This window comes from Pristiophorus japonicus, chromosome 3 (assembly GCF_044704955.1).
Source record: "Pristiophorus japonicus isolate sPriJap1 chromosome 3, sPriJap1.hap1, whole genome shotgun sequence".
NCBI classification, from domain to species: domain Eukaryota; kingdom Metazoa; phylum Chordata; class Chondrichthyes; family Pristiophoridae; genus Pristiophorus; species Pristiophorus japonicus.
This window is the reverse complement of record NC_091979.1, coordinates 92,204,238-92,223,716: the sequence shown is the minus strand read 5'-3', so window position 1 is coordinate 92,223,716 and position 19,479 is coordinate 92,204,238. Positions and strand designations below refer to the sequence as shown.

Below are 19,479 nucleotides of genomic sequence, written 5' to 3'. Positions count from 1 at the left end.
CAGGCTTGGTGCGATGCTCTGCAAACTTGGATCTTTGTGCTGACTTTACTGCTGGATCTTAAGCTTGCTCAGAAAAGCGAGCATGTAGTAGACCTACAGAGACGCTGTCACTGCTACTTAAAATGACACATACATCTTTCAGGTAAGTTTGTATTTAAGCTTTTGGACTGGATTTTTTATATTTTATTGAAGTATGGCTTGGTGCAATAGATGTTAAAACATTTTAAAAGTGTGCAGGGAGTGCTGCTGGATGCTTGCAATGCCTCGGATGGTAAAGGAAAGTTTCTGAAAATACAGAAAATGCTGGAAATGCTCAGCAGGTCAGACAGCATTTATGGAGAGAGAAACAGAGTTCACGTCTCAGATCAAGATGCTGCCAGATCTTCAGAGTATTTCCAGCATTTTATGCTTTTATTTCAGATTTCTAGCATCGATTCACAGAGGGAAGAGGAAGACGCAGAAGAGGAGGAAGATGCAGAAGGGGAAGACATAGAAGTGGAAGACGTAGAAGAGGAGGAAACATAAGGAGGGCTCCAATGGAGATGGCCACTTTCTGGCCTGGGATGGAATCATCCACCTGCGGTACCAGTGACCACACGCCAATTCCCATTTCAACATTTGTCCCATACCTTTCCTTCCCTCTGTTATTGACCATCACAGTGTCCTCTTGGCCACAATGCTGAAATAAAAGCCACCACAAAGCAAACTTTCCAATCAAACTTTATCCATCCAGTATGGCATCAAGAAATCAACTAATTATCCTTATGCATTCCGTTAGTGATAGTCTTGTGGGTGCCTTTGCCTATCCTACTGATGTCGCACAGTGGCTACAGCATGGCTGGTGGAAGGCTGCTGACATTCAGTGAGGGACACTGCAAATGGCCTTACAGGATGACCAGGTGGCTAGGGGTGTGAAATCGAATGATGGTGTTTCTTCTTCTTCTTCACGCTCCTCTCCCTCTTCTTTGTCAACCATTGGTTGATCAGGCTGCATTTCTTAGGTGTCTGAAATGAGGAAGGCACAAGGGTGGAGTTGTGGTGAGGGGAGAGCGGGAAAGCAAGAGGTGCATGTGAGAAGGAGGATAGCGTATGAGGATACCAGCATCTTGAATCCTTGCAATCCAGCTACTGTCCAATGGCTCAGCCATGCCCCTGCCAGGAATGACCAGCACCATCTCCTCCAAGGAGGTAAGGTGAAGCTAGGAATGGGAGGTGTGCCTCGTTTTTGATAGAGATCATTAGCAGGTGAATGTTGAGAGGGTTCGTGCATTGAGCAGTGTGTGAGGCTAGTGGGATAGTTGATAGGAGACAGCTTTTGAAGATGCATTCACTGACCTTGACCACTGGTCTCAGGTCATGAAGCTTCTTTGGGCACTGGAGCCAGGAGATGGGATGAACATTGCTGGCAGTGATGGCCTCGGTGATCTAGTCCCACATCGTTCTTTCTGGAGGGTCTTCTAGCCCTTGTGGGTAGAGGATCTCCCTTGCAGTGTTGACCCCTGCACAAAGCTGGAATGCTGTGTGCGAGATCTGGATGTCCCTTCCCTGGCTTGTTGAGCCAATTGAGTTAGTGCTGAAGCACTTTTCCCATTTTTTTAGCTGCGGAAGGCAATTCAGCTTTAAGAGCTGAAGAATACCATTTGGGAATTATTTTTCTTTGTTTTCTTTGATTACTTTGTTTTCAGAAGGCAGCACTAAGGGCTAAAAATGGCTTATTTTTAAATGATTTTTATTTTTGTCATTTTGGAAGGCTGTTCCGCTTTAAGGGACCAACACTGATTTCTAAGATGACAGGCTAGCTTTAAGATAACACTATTCTTGATACAGGGACGCTACAGCCATATTACATTGGACCTCCTGCTGAGAGTATCGCCTGAAAACCAGCCTTACATGGTAAGTTTAGCATTGCACTAATATTAAACAGCAGGCAGCACCAAAATGTCTGCGCGATTAATTCGGGCAGCTGTTAACTATACCCCATGGTGCCACCGGCAACTATTTGGCGCACTGGAATTCCTCGGCCCATATTTGTAGATGTCTGGAGTGACACGACCTGGGTGAAATGTCACAGGTCTGCAGGTATATGTAGAACTGAGCCCCAGTGTGATCCAAGCCTTCAGGAGAGAAAGGAGAAAACTGATACTGTGACCAAAAAACGTATCCAGATATGAAACTCTTTAAAAAGTAACCAGCACATAGTGAAAGTCCAAATTTATGGACATCGTTGCATCATACCTCATTGTGCCTTGAGGTACCAGATGGTTCATCTTATTAAGTAGAATGAAATCCCACTTTGTGCTGCCAAATAATATTAGATCATTCAGTCTATTTTTGCCATTCTTTTATGCTGCAATTCTGGAGTGTTTGAGGAAGAAAAAGGCATCCACAATCCATCTCAAAATACATTTGCCTCCTTAACATGTAGATTACATATTCACTAAAAAGCAACCAATCAAACATTTAAGCCCCGACTTTAACTCAGGACCTGAGTGCAGCGTGTGTGGGGTGGGCAGGGGGAGGTGCATTAAATGCCAACATTTAAATATTGATGAGGCCCCTGCCTGCATGCAGCAGGTGACTTCACTGTTGTCGAGAATGCTGCAGGAAGCGATCCACCACCATTGTATCTACTAGCTTGCTCCAGAGTGGGGCAGTGTTAAAATTGGGCCTTTACATTCACAAGTACAAACATGCAAATCACTTTGTCTCAAAATTTCACATTCATAAAAATAGGAACCAATCACATCCCTGACACTGTCAGAGTCTTTTGGATGAGACACTAAACTACCTTAGATCTCAGGTGGATGGAAAAGATCCCATGGCATTATACAAAGAAGAGCAAGGAAGTTCTCCCTGGTGTCCTAGCAAATATTTATCCTTCAACCAACATCATTCAAAAACAGATTATCTGGTTATCATTTCATTGTTGTTTGTGGGAGGGTTGCTGTGCACAAATTGGCTGCTGCATTTCCTATATTACCACAGTCACTACAGTTCAAAAGTACATTATTGACTATAAAGCCCCTTGTGATGTCCTGAGGTTGTGATAGGTGCTATATAAATGCAAGTTCTTTCTCTTTCTTTAATCATTTTCTGACCCTTGGGTCAAAATGTTTTTCATGCCTTTGTGTCCTGTTGCTTTTTTGTAGATTCGAATTGCGCTCATGCGTAGTCCCAATATTTTCCAAACTATTCAGCCGTTCACACTCCCAGGTCTCTCCTCTATTTCATTGCTTTGCATTTCCCTTCTGGTCTAGCCCTGCTCTTGGCTGATCCCACCCCTTTGCATTACCCTTCCCATGTCTGCTCACTCTTCTTGGCTGCTGTTGTGTTCCTAGCTGCTGCTTGGTCGGACCCTGTTCTATGCTTTTGAGCTAGGTTGTGCACTATGCCTCAGTGACTCCTGAGGTTAAGGACATTGAATTATTCGAAACAATGTCATAATATTTAAGGAAAATGTTTCTGTGAATTATACCTAAATTTATATTTGTCTGATGGTCACTAGTTAGTCTGCAGAATTTCTCAGCAACTATTTGCAGAAGTTTGCAATAATTGATTTCAATTTACTTTTCACAGACCTAATTCTGGGCCAGCAAGTGGCCTCAGGACTAAGTGATGACGTCCGTCAAAAGGTGCATCAAGCCCTCCTAAAAAGACATCATCATCAGAATCAGAAGAAGCTTAGCAATCGAATTCCTATAGTCAGATCCTTTGCTGATATTGGAAAAAAACATTCTGATCCGCACTCATTGGATAAAAGTGGTGAGATGCCAGCACCTATTGCTTCAAGTTTGAAAATGAAAGTAAAATGCATGTCAAAGCAAGTAGTGTAAATTTGTTTAATATTTATAACTAATAAACAGAGAATTGGAACAGAGTTTTGTATGTTTAAAATTTAATTCAACAATTATTTATTCATATTAAGTAATATTAAACTTTAATTTAATTTTGTTCAGCTAAAAATATTAGATCCTTGTTAATACCCCATTTTATGTCATCCCATTTTGCTTCACTTTAAGTTTTTGCACTTCCTAGAATGCCATATGATTTTTGTTAAGTAATGTATTTTTTGACATTGACTGAATTTTTAAATAGTTTTAGAGCTCCTGTAATGGTTTAATACAGATCAAGAGGGCCCCAAGTTCCATCCTTAGTTTGTACTGTGTTGGCTAATCTCAGCCTGCGCAGAAGTGGAGGTACTTCATGCTAGTGTTTTCCACTGTGCATTGGTTTGTAAATCCAGTTGTTAGGTTTTGGGGTATTTCTACCCTTTTTACTGTAAGTTTTCTCAGCTGTTGTATTTTAGAATCATTCTCCTCGGTGTTTCACGTCTCTCCATGCCATTGAGAGTGTCTTCACTACTCTTACCATCTACGTCAAACATTTTGGAAATGCTTGGGACAAAAAGAAAACTTTTTTTATTTTAATCTGCTGGAATTATTCTTGTGCGGACATAAAATCTATCCCCAGTTTTTGCTGAACAATAGATCATGATAGACAATATTCTAGTTTTAAACTATTAAGTAAGTTAATTAAATATTGAACAAGAATATATTTAACAACAATGGGCCAAATCTTGCTGGACTGACACATCTCGTGCCTTGCGCCTTGAGATAGAATTTCTCTTGCACCCTATAGTTTGAATATAATTTGCAATGTAACTTGCTAGAAGTCACGTTACAGTCAAGAGGCTAACGGCAAGAAGCCGGTTGTGCAAAGGAAACGGTGGAACAGCGTAAATTGACCACCATGTTCTGGAGATTCGCAACTCATGGTGGACCGCTTAATCCCCTGAATTTGCTGGCTGATTTGTGCATTAATCAGGGCATGTGACATTAACACGCCATCATTGTTCCAGCAAGATTTGACCCATAAACATATATATATATATACAGTAGAAACAGTGAAACATAGAAAATAGGTGCAGGAGTAGGCCATTCGGCCCTTCGAGCCTGCACCACCATTCAATAAGATCATGGCTGATCATTCACCTCAGTACCCCTTTCCTGCTTTCTCTCCATATCCCTTGATCCCTTTAGCCGTAAGGGCCATATCTAACTCCCTCTTCAATATATCCAATGAACTGGTATCAACAACTCTCTGTGGTAGAGAATTCCACAGGTTAACAACTCTCTGAGTGAAGAAGTTTCTCCTCATCTCAGTCCTAAGTGGCCTACCCCTTATCCTTAGACTGTGTCCCCTGGTTCTGGACTTCCCCAACATCGGGAACATTCTTCCTGCATCTAACCTGTCCAGTCCGGTCAGAATTTTATATGTTTCTATGAGATTCCCCTCTCATCGTTCTAAACTCCAGCGAATAAAGGCCCCGTCTCTCCTCATATGTCAGTCCAGCCATCCCGGGAATCAGTCTGGTGAACCTTCACTGCATTCCCTCAATAGCAAGAACGTCCTTCCTCAGATTAGGAGACCAAAACTGAACACAATATTCTAGGTGAGGCCTCACCAAGGCACTGTAAAACTGCAGTAAGACCTCCCTGCTCCTAGACACAAAACCCCGAGTTATGAAGGCCAACATACCATTTGCCTTCTTCACCACCTGCTGTAACTGCATGCCAACTTTCAATGACTGATGTACCATGACACCCAGGTCTCGTTGCACCTCCCCTTTTCCTAATCTGCCACCATTCAGATAATATTCTGCCTTCGTGTTTTTGCCCCCAAGGTGGATAACCTCACATTTATCACATTATACTGGATCTGCCATGCATTTGCCCACTCACCTAACCTGTCCAAGTCACCCTGCAGCCTCTTAACGTCCTCCTCACAGCTCACACCGCCACCCAGTTTAGTGTCATCTGCAAACTTGGAGATATTACACTCAATTCCTTCATCCAAATCATTAATGTATATTGTAAATAACTGGGGTCCCAGCATTGAGCCCTGCGGCACTCCACTAGTCACTGCCTGCCATTCTGAAAAGGACCCGTTTATCGCAACTCTCTGCTTCCTGTCTGCCAACCAGTTCTCTATCCACGTCAGTACATTACTCCCAATGCCATGTGCTTTAATTTTTCACACCAATCTCTTGTGTGGGACCTTGTCAAAAGCCTTTTGAAAGTCCAAATATACCACAGCTACTGGTTCTCCCTTGTCCACTCTGCTAGTTACATCCTCAAAAAATTCCAGAAGCTTTGTCAAGCATGATTTCCCTTTCATAAATCCATGTTGACTTGGGCCGATCTTGTCACTGTTTTCCAAATGCGCTGCTATTTCATCTTTAATAATTGATTCCAACATTTTCCCCACTACCGATGTCAGGCTAATTGATCTATAATTGCCTGTTTTCTCGCTCCCTCCTTTTAAAAAAAAAGTGGTGTAAAAATTCTATCATCTATATCATGGAAGGGAAAGGATAACAAAATTTCACACTCACTAAGTCTGAGTATATTTGAAAATTCTGTGTTAGACTCTCTCACCAGGGAAATTATAACAACAAACTTTGCAAACTATGTAAAGAAATATGTTTGAGGATTCAGGTGGCTATTTAAATGCTTATATTGCACCTGATTTAAAGGATAAATACCAGACCAATCCCAGAGTACTTAAGGAGGTGGCCTTGGAAATAGCGGATGCAAAGATAGTCATTTTCCAACATTCCATAGACTCTGGATCAGTTCCTATGGAGTGGAGGGTAGCCAATGTAAACCCACTTTTTAAAAAAGGAGGGAGAGAGAAAACAGGGAATTATAGACCAGTCAGCCTGACATCAGTAATGGGTAAATTGATGGAATCAATTATTAAGGATGTCATAGCAGCGCATTTGGAAAGAGGTGACATAATAGGTCCAAGTCAGCATGGATTTGTGAAAGGGAAATCATGCTTGACAAATCTTCTGGAATTTTTTGAGGATGTTTCCAGTAGCGTGGACAAGGGAGAACCAGTTGATGTGGTGTATTTGGACTTTCAGAAAGCTTTCGACAAAGTCCCACACAAGAGATTAGTGTGCAAAGTTAAAGCACATGGGATTGGGGGTAGTGTGCTGACATGGATTGAGAACTGGTTGGCAGACAGGAAGCAAAGAGTAGGAGTAAATGGGTACTTTTCAGAATGGCAGGCAGTGACTAGTGGGGTACCGCAAGATTCTGTACTGGGGCCCCAGCTGTTTACATTGTACATTAATGATTTAGACGAGGGGATTAAATGCAGTATCTCCAAATTTGCGGATGACACTAAGTTGGGTGGCAGTGTGAGCTGCGAGGAGGATGCTATGAGGCTGCAGAGTGACTTGGATAGGTTAGGTGAGTGGGCAAATGCATGGCAAATGAAGTATAATGTGGATAAATGTGAGTTTATCCACTTTGGTGGTAAAAACAGAGAGACAGACTATTATCTGAATGGTGACAGATTAGGAAAAGGGGAGGTGCAACGAGACCTGGGTGTCATGGTACATTAGTCATTGAAGGTTGGCATGCAGGTACAGCAGGCGGTTAAGAAAGCAAATGGCATGTTGGCCTTCATAGTGAGGGGATTTGAGTACAGGGGCAGGGAGGTGTTACTACAGTTGTACAGGGCCTTGGTGAGGCCACACCTGGAGTATTGTGTCCAGTTTTGGTCTCCTAACTTGAGGAAGGACATTCTTGCTAGTGAGGGAGTGCAGCGAAGGTTCACCAGACTGATTCCCAGGATGGCGGGACTGACATACCAAGAAAGACTGGATCAACTGGGCTTGTATTCACTGGAGTTCAGAAGAATGAGAGGGGATCTCATAGAAACGTTCTAAATTCTGACAGGTTTAAACAGGTTAGATGCAGGCAGAATGTTCCCAATGTTGGGGAAGTCCAGAACCAGGGGTCACAGTCTCAAGATAAGGGGTAAGCCATTTAGGACCAAGATGAGGAGAAACTTCTTCACCCAGAGAGTGGTGAACCTGTGGAATTCTCTACCACAGAAAGTTGTTGAGGCCAATTCACTAAATATATTCAAAAAGTAGTTAGATGTAGTCCTTGCTACTCGGGGGATCAAGGCGAGAAAGCAGGAATGGGGTACTGAAGTTGCATGCTCAGCCATGAACTCATTGAATGGCTCGAAGGGCCGAATGGCCTATTCCTGCACCTATTTTCTATGTTTCTATGTCTATGTAAAGCAGAACTGCTTCATATTTTTTCGTGCTTATAAACAACAGGGAGAATTTTAGCCTCCAAAAACAGGTGGCTTTAGGTCAGGTGAGATGTGAAGGTTAAAGAAATCTCAAGCCCGACTCCAATCTATCTCCAACCCGCCCACGTCCGGTTTTAATAGAAGCGGGACGGGGGTGGAGAGCGGGTGGGTGGTTGGTGGGCAATGAACCCACTCTCAGGAAGTGGGTTGGTCATTTAATTATTAAATGAGGTGGCTTGCCTCGTATTTTAGGTTTAACCCTGACCAGCTGGTTTTCCAGGGCCTCGGGAAACACGGCAGCTAAAAGGTGGTGAGGACTGCTTCGTGGAAGAGGTAAGTGCATTTACAGCACTGCTTGTGGACCAGAAGGAGCAGGAGTGCTTCTTCCCAGCCCACTAAGCTTCCCTGTTCACCATCAGACCCTCCTCCTCCACATTTAGATTACCTCTGCGATTGCTGACCTTTCCACCCCTCCCCCCCCCCCCACGATCAGACCTCCTGCCCGAGATCCGTGATCACATCCCCCCTCAAGAGCTTCCCAAACACTACCACTAACCCGGCAACTGGCTCCCTATCTGCAGCTTCCTTGGTGCCTTCCCACCCTATAGAGGGTCGAGCCCGTCAATCAGTGCGCCTTCTGGGCGGGGAACCTACTGGAAAAAAAAATGCTGCTGTGATGTTAAAACTGCACAACGGTGTGGGGATCCTAACCAAAACTCCTACACTCTGCTCACAAAACTCTGCCCCAGTCAAGATTGGGGACAATGTGTTTACATATTTATCATAACTAAAGTTGTGACTAAACAGCTAAACTAAACTAAAGAGGAAAATATTGGGATCACTGTTCACGTGCTAGCAAAGGTCAAAAAGTCAGACACATGTTCCACTCTTAATTTTAAGTGACCCCTGCTGGAAAAGGTGTGTTAATGTGCATGACGTGAGAATAGCTGTGATGCCGCTACCTGTGGTAGAACAACTTCCTAACCCACAGAGTTAAGGCTGGTTGTTTTCAATATTTTCTGTGTTGGGGATCCCCTGAAAATATTGCCATTCTTCCAGGAACCTCAGTTCAAAAGATCATGTCAGCTACCCAAAGCAAAACAGTGCTATAATAGCAGCAAGCTTTTTTGTTTTCTCTTTATTGTGCTCAACAAGGTGAGGAGTGTTAGTGCTGGAGAATGAAACCCTTCCCATTTCAGGCACCCAGTGTCAGCATCAAGATAAAATAACCATAATACAACCAGATGCAGCGTAAATGTCTCTATTCTGCTTCAACAATGTGCTTCAGCCCACGCAGAAGAGCACCCACCCCCTTACTGAGTCAGTGTGACACCCCTTACTGAGCTAGTGTGACACCCCCTTACTGAACCAGTGTGAAACCCCCTTACTGAACCAGTGTGACACCCCCTTACTGAACCACTGTGAAGCCCCCTTACTGAACCAGTGTGAAACCCCCTTACTGAATCAGTGTGAAACCCCCTTACTGAACCAGTGTGAATACCCCCTTACTGAACCAGTGTGAAATCCCCTTACTGAACCAGTGTGACATCCCCTTACTGAACCAGTGTGACACCCCTTACTGAACCAGCAATACGGGACCCAGAAAAACCGAGGGCCCAGGGGCAGCACGGGCCTGCCCACACTGCGATATGTATGCGCACTAGGTCCGTGCAGCAGAGCAGGTCTCCAGTCGTCCTGGTTCAACCCTTGCCACCGAATAAAGGCCTAGCTCTGTCGAGCTCATGTGGTGGCTGATGTGCAACGATCACCACACATTAAAAAAATCCACGCACAGGCATCTTCCACCCCCTCAATTGGAGTTCAGGACTGGAACATCAGGTCCTTCATTGAAACATCTGTGAACTCTTGTGGAAGCAAGTCATCTTCGTTCGAGGGACCGCCTATGATGATGATGATGATGAACCAGTGTGAAACCCCCTTACTGAACCACTGTGACACCCCCTTACTGAACAGTGTGAGACCCTCTTACTGAGCCAGTGTGAAACTACTTACTGAACCATTGTGACACCCCCTTACTGATCCAGTGTGAAATCCCCTTACTGAACCATTGTGACATCCCCTTACTGAACCAGTGTGAGACCCCTTACTGAACCAGTGGATGAGTGCAGCTCCAACAGCACTCAAGAAGGTCAACACTATACAGGACAAAGCAGTCCGTTTGATTGGCACCCCATCCACCACCTTCAAATATTCACTCCCTCCACCACCGGTGCACCGTGGCTGCAGTGTGCAGTATCTACAAGATGCACTGCAGTAACTCGCCAAGGCTTCTTTGTCAGCACCTCACAAACGTGCAACCTCTACCACCTAGAAGGACAAGGGCAGCAGGCACATGGGAGCACCATCATCTGCAAGTTCCCCTCCAAGTTATACACCATCCTGACTTGGAAATATATCGCCGTTCCTTCATCGTCACTGGGTCAAAGTCCTGGAACTCCATCTCTAACAGCACTATGGGGGTATCTTCACAAGGACATTTAGTGGTTCAAGAAGGCGGCTCAACACCACCTTCTCAAGGGCAATTAAGGATGGGCAATAAATGCTGGCCTTGCCAGCGACACCCACATCCTGGAACGAACAAAAAAAAATCCCTTCCTCAACCAGTGTAGCACCCCTGACAGAACCAGTGTGAAACCCCTTACAGAACCAGTGTGACACCCCTTACTGAACCAGTGTGACACTGCCTTACTGAACCAGTGTGACACCCCTTACTGAACCAGTGTGACACCCCCTTACTGAACCAGTGTGACACCCCCTTACTGAACCAGTGTGAACCCCCTTTAACTGAACCAGTGTGAAACCCCCTTACTGACCCGGTGTGACACCCCTTACTGAACCAGTGTGACACCTCTTACTGAACCAGTGTGGCACCCATTTCTGAACCAGTGTGGCACCTCTTACTGACCCGGTGTGAAATGCCCTTACTGAACCGGTGTGACACCCCTTACTGAACCAGTGTGATACCTCTTACTGACCCGGTGTGAAATCCCCTTACTGAACCATTGTGACACTCCTTACTGAACCCGTGTGAAACCCCTTGAGTGAACCAGTGTGGCACCCCTTACTGAACCAGTGTGACACCCCTTACTAAACCAGTGTGACACCCCTTACTGACCCCGTGTGAAATCCCCTTACTGAACCATTGTGACACTCCTTACTGAACCCGTGTGGCACCCCTTACTGAATCAATTTGACACCCCCTTATTGAACCATTGTGACACCCCTTACTGAACCAGTGTGGCACCCCTTACTGAACCAGTGTGACACCCCTTACTAAACCAGTGTGAAATCCCCTTACTGAACCATTGTGACACTCCTTATGGAACCGGTGTGAAACCCCCTTACTGAACCATTGTGAAACCCTCTTACTGAAGCAGTGTGACACCCCTTACTGAAGCAGTGTTGCACCCCTTACTGAACCAGTGTGACACTCCTTACTGAACCAGTGTGACACTCCTTACTGAACCAGTGTGACACCCCTTACTGATCCAGTGTGACACCCCTTACTGATCCAGTGTGACACCCCTTACTGAACCAGTGTGACACCCCTTACTGAACCAGTGTGACACCCACTTACTGAACCAATGTGAAACTCCCTTACTGTACCAGTGAATCAGTTATTACATTTTCTACATCAACCATGCCATGGCATACAATTTACATGTAATACCAAATTAGAGACACTTTTATACTGTAGGACCATGGCCACTAAGAACTGGATTGAGACTATCCAAACCGATATCACATAGGACCCTTGCAGCCAGTAGTCAGAGAAGACTGAACACTTTTCAAATAGTATAGAACAACAGACATTCAGGCCCAGAATTTGCTGGTAAAATAACAGTGAGTTTAATGCGCCCACCGTTGTTAATGTGCAATTAGCTCCGCAATTTGTGGTGCAGAAGAGTTCTGCCATGAGTTGGAAATCGCTACAAATTGATGGACAATTTGCACCACTCTGCTGTTAGCCTCGCGAAAATGGGAGCTTGCTGTCAATCTCCCCGTGTGTAGCAAGAAATTGCTTCATTTGCACTGTTGAAACAAATTAAACTTGTCACAGAAAGTTAGAGCTGGTACTTAACGATGTTGGACCCTCTTAATGTTGAGATTTATGTTTCTGCAATTCAACTCAGCCTCTCCGGCCCAGGAAGGGTACAAATGAAACTGTGAAGCCCCATTCCTGCAGTTAGTAAATTGTTCATAAGGGTTTATAAAATTTAAAATTATAATTTTTTTTTTCTTACTTTTCTTTTCTGTCTCTTTTTTCTCTCTCTTAATCCAATCTTTCTATCCCTCTCTTTATTTCTCTTTCTGTATCTAATTTGATTCTAATTCACCCTATTTCTTCTCTATTGTTCCTCTGTTTCTTTCTCTATCCATAAACCTCATTGGTTAAGGAGATAGATTTTTGGTCCCATTGTTCACCAATGTCCCAGATGACCCATTGACTTCGCCATGCCGTTATCAGCTCGAACTTCCAGCAATTTGTGGTGCAAAAGTTTTTAGAGCTAAAGGATGAGGAAACTAAAATCTAACATGCTGCAGGATTTCCTGCTCCAGAAAATTCTGGGCCAATGTATAAATGTCATAAAATACAAAAATAAATATAATTCTTGAGAGACTGTAGTTGAAACATGCATATGTCAGGCTCCAGTTAGACAGAAAACTGATGATCTTGCAAATCCTTGGCCTCTGCAGTTCCCAATTTGAAAAGCTATGGTTTAGGTTCACACACGAAGAATGATCACTGATGGGGAAGTGGAAGATTGCTGACACCTGTAGAACATTGGTCAACATATTCAGGAGAAAATTGGGCATTGTAAAAAAGCAAAGGTTATTTTAGATTTCTAATTCACTAGCAGTCCATGGGGCAATTTCCCCCGCAGGGCGGTAAGGGGTCGCCGCAGGGCGGTGAGGGATTGCCATGCACTGCGATGAATTCATTGCCGGTTGTGCAGTGGCCTGGGGTCCTAACCGTGGGGCACGGCGCTGCTGGGACAGTGCCTCCCAAACTTCCGGACAATTTCCCAGGAGGCAGTAGCGCCCCCTTCACCCGGACCAAAACTGCCCCCGGTATCACTAACGGAGCGTAAAAAGGGGGAAATTTCGCCCCCTTTATTTTTTCCCCTAAGAACATACAAGCCAATTACTGCACTTAAGTTAAGGCAACAATCAAGAAACAAAAGTGTGAAAATATTACTACCTAAATAAAGTATATATACCTGTTTCCTTCTTTTGTTACAATCTCTTGGGATGTTCTGTTGAATTAGTTTCCCTGCTAATAATAAAAGTTTATTTTCTTTTTGTGTCCTCTAATTTCATAACTTTGGTTGCTTTTTATGCATTTCTCTATAAATTTGTCTTACATTTATCATTGTTAGTTCATATCCTCATTAGTCCTCATGCGTTTTCTGTGTCTTGTTTCCACATTTGTACCTATCTCTAACAGGCTCAACTCTTTCTGCTTCTCTTACTCCTTTCTTTTTGGCTCATTGAAAGCTGGTGGGAAAACCGCAAGACATGCTGAAACCTCTCCTCAAAGGGCTTCAGGTGATTCACAGTTTACTTCCATCACTTATGCATTACGAGTGTCTTCCAGTACATTCCCTCTCATGGTGAGCAACAATGGTCAGCATTGCTGGTCTGTGTTGGGTACCACTGTGGCTCTTAGGAAGTAACTTGCAAAAAGAACAACCTATAATGGTAAATAGCTTTTTAGGCTTCCAGAGTTCATTTCTTACAGAATTGCCCGATGCACCACATTAAAGCAATGTAGTTATTTTATCTTCTAATTATATTATTTTTGTTTAATGAGTATTTTTGTAATGTAATGCATTGTATGTGATCTATCATATAAACACTGACTATTATAAATGGCTTGCTTAATCTAATTGCAAATCTGTGTGGTTCAGTTCAATTGAGTGTGGTCCAAAGGGCTTAATCTAAGCATTTTTCCAATATATTATAAGCTGTAGTCACTTTCGTGCAATACTCTTACAAAACCGATTGTATGGATCCTGGTACATTGGAGGACCATAATATTTTTTTGTGAATCAGGTCACGTGATCTCACCGCAGTCTGCTCCCGCTAATTTGGAAGGCAAAACTGACGTCAGCCGAGAGAACAGTACTGTTGACTTTAGCAAGGTGAGTCTCTTCATTGACTGAATTATAACTAACTTAAACAAAACAAAAGCAAACGAAATATTGTTTTCAACTGAAACATTTTGTCTTGAGTTATGTAGGTATTCTATAAATGCAGATTTTCTTAGTGTTTTTATGACAAAATGAGGGCTGAGACACATTATATAGAACATGTTTTTGCTAGTTATATCAGCACAATCCGGGCAGAATTGGTCAATGCAGCGCAAAAGATCATGTAATTTTAAACGTGAGTTACACCTAAAACCACTTACACTCATGTTTTCTGCTATATTTTACATTGGTTCAAGATTCAATTTGCCCGAATCAGGCCCCGCCCACAAAACTGGCCACACCCCTAGTCAAAATTGCGAGATTCCACCAATAGCTTTGGTTTGGGAAGGTTCTTCAAATTGCGTTCATTTTCTTAGGTGCACAGGCACGAGTAGACACAGTTTAAAAGTATTTTCATATAAAAAATTATTTAATTTACTAAGAAACTGACAAGTGTACACCAATGAGATTAATAAACGTTTCAGTATAGTTTTTAAAGTCATTTTCAGTGATTTAAAATCAGTTTCTTCACTGATGGAGGACTGGACACACTAAAAATGCTTATATTTGCTGAATAACCAATTTTCAATGGTATTAATAAAACGGCACCAGATTACCACTCTTTGATCCATCAAGGAATACATTTTAATTGAAAAAAGAAATGATTATGTTCTATTACGTTGCCTGATTGCGCTGGTTCATGGAAGATTTTACGTTTGTGATTATGCAAATTACTTTTTGACAAAAACTTGAAGTCTAACTTAACCAGCGCAATTTCAAGCACATCTTGGGAGCAATTTCACGATTGTGGAAATTTTACCCCAATATTGTTTGGCTAGTTTTAAGTGTATAGGGCTGATTTTCCAATCTGAGCTTCATTGAGAATTTGTTATATATCATTACTTATATGTTTACTTTAAGTTTGATGGAGCCTGAATGCATCATGAAATGTATTGTCCAGGAAGTGAACAAATAACTGTGCTGAACTGTGTAATATTGACCAGAGTGCACATGATGCTTTCACTGAACTGGGAAATTGCATGATTTTACATAATGGTCAATAGTCACATAAGTACAAATATAGAAACACTTTTTATAGAACAGAATTTAAATATATATGTATTGTTTCTAAGCTTTAGCAGATTTGATTTAAAATGCGCAAAGTAATAGTGCTTGAAATAAAATGTCCCATCAGCAAATGCTGCTTTCAAATCAACACAAATTAAGCAGCTTCAGAACTATCTGGTTTTAATCCCCTTATATGTTTGTTCCTGCTATAACCCAAAGCACAGACATTGTTAACTGTGTTTCATCTGATACATGACCTAGTTTTAGGGTAAAGTATATTATAAATGCTAAGTGGATTGGATAAGTACCATTCATTGCAATCCAAACTGAGACTGAGGGCCAGTTGTAAACAGTATTGAAGATGGGATGCCTTTTAAGGTGGCCATTTTCTTTTCTCCATTTTATATGTATTTTGCTCCACTTTGCCTTGCAGTATTACCTGAGTGAGAGGTTGGGCAGTGCCCTTATCCTAGATCTTTACTAATGCTATTGTTAAGATGAGTACCGAGGGGTGCATCAAAACAGCTTAGTGTGACTCACATTCTTATTTTTTTCCTCCATTTACGAACATGGTCCAATATTATACACTAACAAATTTGCCATCTCAGGAACAGCTTTTTATACAAAATTAAGTTTGTCATGGATTAATTGTGATTGATATGTAGACCCATATAATTACAAAATCGCCATAGCCATGCAGAATTAATTTTGTTTGTTGGATAGACTCGGTTTACATAAGAACACAAGAAATAGGAACAGGAGTAGGCCATATGGCCCTCGAGCCTGCTTCGCCATTCAATAAATTCATGGCTGATCTGATCATGGACTCAGCTCCACTTCCCTGCCCGTTCCCCATAACCCCTTATCCCCTTATCCTTTAAGAAACTGTCTATTTCGGTCTTAAATTTATTCAATGTCCCAACTTCCGAAGCTCTCTGAGGCAGAAAATTCCACAGATTTATAACCCGCTGAGAGAAGAAATTTCTCCTCCCCTCAGTTTTAAATGGGCGGCCCCTTAATCTAAGATCATGCCCTCTAGTTCTAGTCTCCCCTATCAGTGGAAACATCCTCTCTTCTTCCATCTTGTCAAGCCCCCTCATAATCTTATACGCTTTGATAAGATCACCTCTCATTCTTCTGAATTCCAATGATTAGACGCCCAACCTACTCAACCTTTCCTCATAAGTCAAACCCCTCATCCCCGGAATCAACCTAGTGAACTTTCTCTGAACTGCCTCCAAAGCAAGTATATCCTTTCGTAAATATGGAAACCAAAACTGCACGCAGCATTCCAGGTGTGGCCTCACCAATACCTTATATAGCTGTAGTAAGACTTCCCTGCTTTTATACTCCATCCCCTTTGCAATAAAGGCCAATTTACCATTGGCCTTCCTGATCACTTGCTGTACCTGCATACTATCTTTTTGTGTTTCATGCACAAGTACCCCCAGGTCCCGCTATACTGCGGCACTGCAATCTTTCTCCATTTAAATAATAACTTGCTCTTTGATTTTTTTCTGCCAAAGTGTATGACCTCATACTTTCCAACATTATACTCCATCTGCCAAATTTTTGCCCACTCACTTAGCCTGCCTATGTCCTTTTGCAGATTTTTTGTGTCCTCACACATTGCTTTTCCTCCCATCTTTATATCGTCATCAAACTTGGCTACGTTACATAGTCCCTTCTTCCAAGTTGTTAATATAGATTATAAATAGTTGGGGTCTCAGCACTGATCCCTGCGGCACCCCACTAGTTACTGGTTGCCAACCAGAGAATTAACCATTTGTCCCGACTCTCTGTTCTGTGTTAGTTAGCCGACCCTCTATCCAGGCTAATATATTACCCCCAACCCCGTGAACTTTTATCTTGTGCAGTATCCTTTTATTGGCATCTTGTCAAATGCCTTCAAGTAGTCCAAATACACCACATCCACTGGTTCCCCTTTATCCACCCTGTTCGTTACATCCTCAAAGAACTCCAGCAAATTTGTCAAACATGACTTGCACAATACGTTAGTTATCACAATTCTAAAAGAATCTATCCTTAGTTCCCTCCTATTTTTCATCTATATGCTGCTTTTCGGTGACTATCACCAAGACCACTTACTTCCATCTCCGTAACATCGCCCGTGTCTGCCCTGCCTCAGCTCATCTGCTGCTGATACCCTCATCCATGTGTTTATTACCTCTAGCCTTGACTATTCCAATGCTCTCCTGGCCGGCCTCCCACATTGCATCTTCTGTAAACTTGAGCTCATCCAAAACCCTGCTGCTCATATCTTAACTCGGACTATGTCCAATTCATCCATCACCCCTGTGCTCATGGACTTACATTGGCTCCCGGTCCAGCAAAACCTCGATTTTCAAAATTCTCATCCTTGTTTTCCCTCCATGGCTTTACCCTCCCTTTCTCTGTAACCTCCTTTAGCCCAACAACCCACTGACCTCGCTGCACTCCTCCAATTCCTCGTAACCCTGATTTTCTTTGGCCCACCATTGCAGGCCATGCATTCAGCTGTCAAGCCCCTAAGCTCTGGAATTCCCTCCCTAAACCTCTCCGTCTCTCTATCACGCTCTCCTCCTTTAAGATGCTCCTTAAAATCTACTGTGCTAATATCTCCTTAGGAGTCAAATATGCAAACCGAGTCTATCCAATAAACAAAATTAATTGCACCTGTGAAACTCCTTGGGACGTTTCATTTCATTAAAAGCACTATATAAATGACATTTTTTGTTGTTGTTCGAATCTTCCAGCAAACTAAATTAATTAAAAATATTTTCCAGCTTTTGAAAAGTGTAGATGAGGTGAGAGGCCTTGGTGTCTATATACACAAACCCTTATATGTGGCAGGCATTGTTCCGCTAAGGTGCGCGCCCATGTGACCGTGCACCAATTGCGAGATCCCGCGCAGACTGCCGCTGGAAGAAACACATGGGCGTGGCCGCTGCAGCAAATTTAAAGGGCCTGCTCAGGGAAAAAAAGTTAGAGGGTCGTTGACCATATGGGTTACTTGGGTTTATAAATAGAGGCATATGGACCAAAATTGCCCCTTTGCACAGGGCTAGTTAGTGCTGCCAGCCACGTTAACAGAGCGCTAATGAGTTAGTGCACGGGCGCGGTCGCCTCATCTTTCCACGCAGAATTGTCCCTGGGGTTCCGCCGGCAAATACCCGTGCGCAGCAACCCGTGGGTAGCTCACCGGAGTGGCGCACGCTTGGCAATGGCATCATCACCGTGCGTGCCAACCCCTTATCGCCCCACATCGACCTCTTTGTGCCCCTCGGGGGAAATTGTCCCACGGATGAAAGGTTGGCGTGGGGCGAGAAGCTGTGGTGGTTGTGGTGCCCCGGCCGCCCTTAAAGGGGAGTTGATAGTGCAGCCGCCGCCACTTTTCAGTCGGCCAGACAATGGCGGCCACTCGTGTGGACGCTCCGCCAACATGCAGCTTGGCACCCTTTCTTGGGTGCCAGACCACTGGCCCAGCTAACATCCTCCCTCGTGGTCCAGTGGGCGCCGCTAAAGAGGCTGCAGAGTTCGCAGCGTCCCACCCCTTTAAAAGAAGGGGAGTGACGTTGTGAAGCGTCAGCGTGACGTGGCAAGTCAGCGCTGTGCTCATGGCTGAGCGCGGCGCTGAGCCACGTGCCCCACGAGCACCGTGCGAATGCCAGGGGAACTCTCTGTTACCAGATAACATTTTTGTTCAACAAAGAGCACAAATCTGTGCTGGGGCCGGAGCATCTTGCGCTCGTGCAAAAAAAACACTTTTCGTGAAATGAATCCCCCATACCCATCGCGGGCAATTTCGGCCCCACAGAATATAAAAGCAAAGAGATCATGCTAGAACTTTATAAAGCATTGGTTAGGCTTCAGCTGGATAATTACGAACAATTCTGGGCACTACACTCAGGAAAGACGTAAAGGCTTTTGAAAGGGTACAGAGGATGTTATCAAGGATGAAGGACTTCAGTTATGAGAGGTTGTGAATGGTAGGACTGTTCTCCTTGGAACAAAGAAGGTTAAGAGGTGACCTATTAGAGGTTTACAAGATGGTGAGAGGTTTTGATAGAGTAGATAG

The 19,479-nt window shown here is 43.5% G+C and overlaps 1 protein-coding gene across 1 annotated transcript in view; it reads left to right on the top strand.

The window, feature by feature from the left end:
- The window catches only part of LOC139254146 (sodium-driven chloride bicarbonate exchanger-like), a 319,096-nt gene that overhangs the window by 101,155 nt on the left and 198,462 nt on the right, over positions 1-19,479 (top strand). Inside the window, exons 6-8 of the mRNA XM_070873648.1 lie at positions 3,577-3,762; positions 13,639-13,689; positions 14,197-14,285. Of these exons, the coding sequence (XP_070729749.1) occupies positions 3,577-3,762; positions 13,639-13,689; positions 14,197-14,285 (326 nt within the window). The remainder of the gene's footprint in view (positions 1-3,576; positions 3,763-13,638; positions 13,690-14,196; positions 14,286-19,479) is intronic.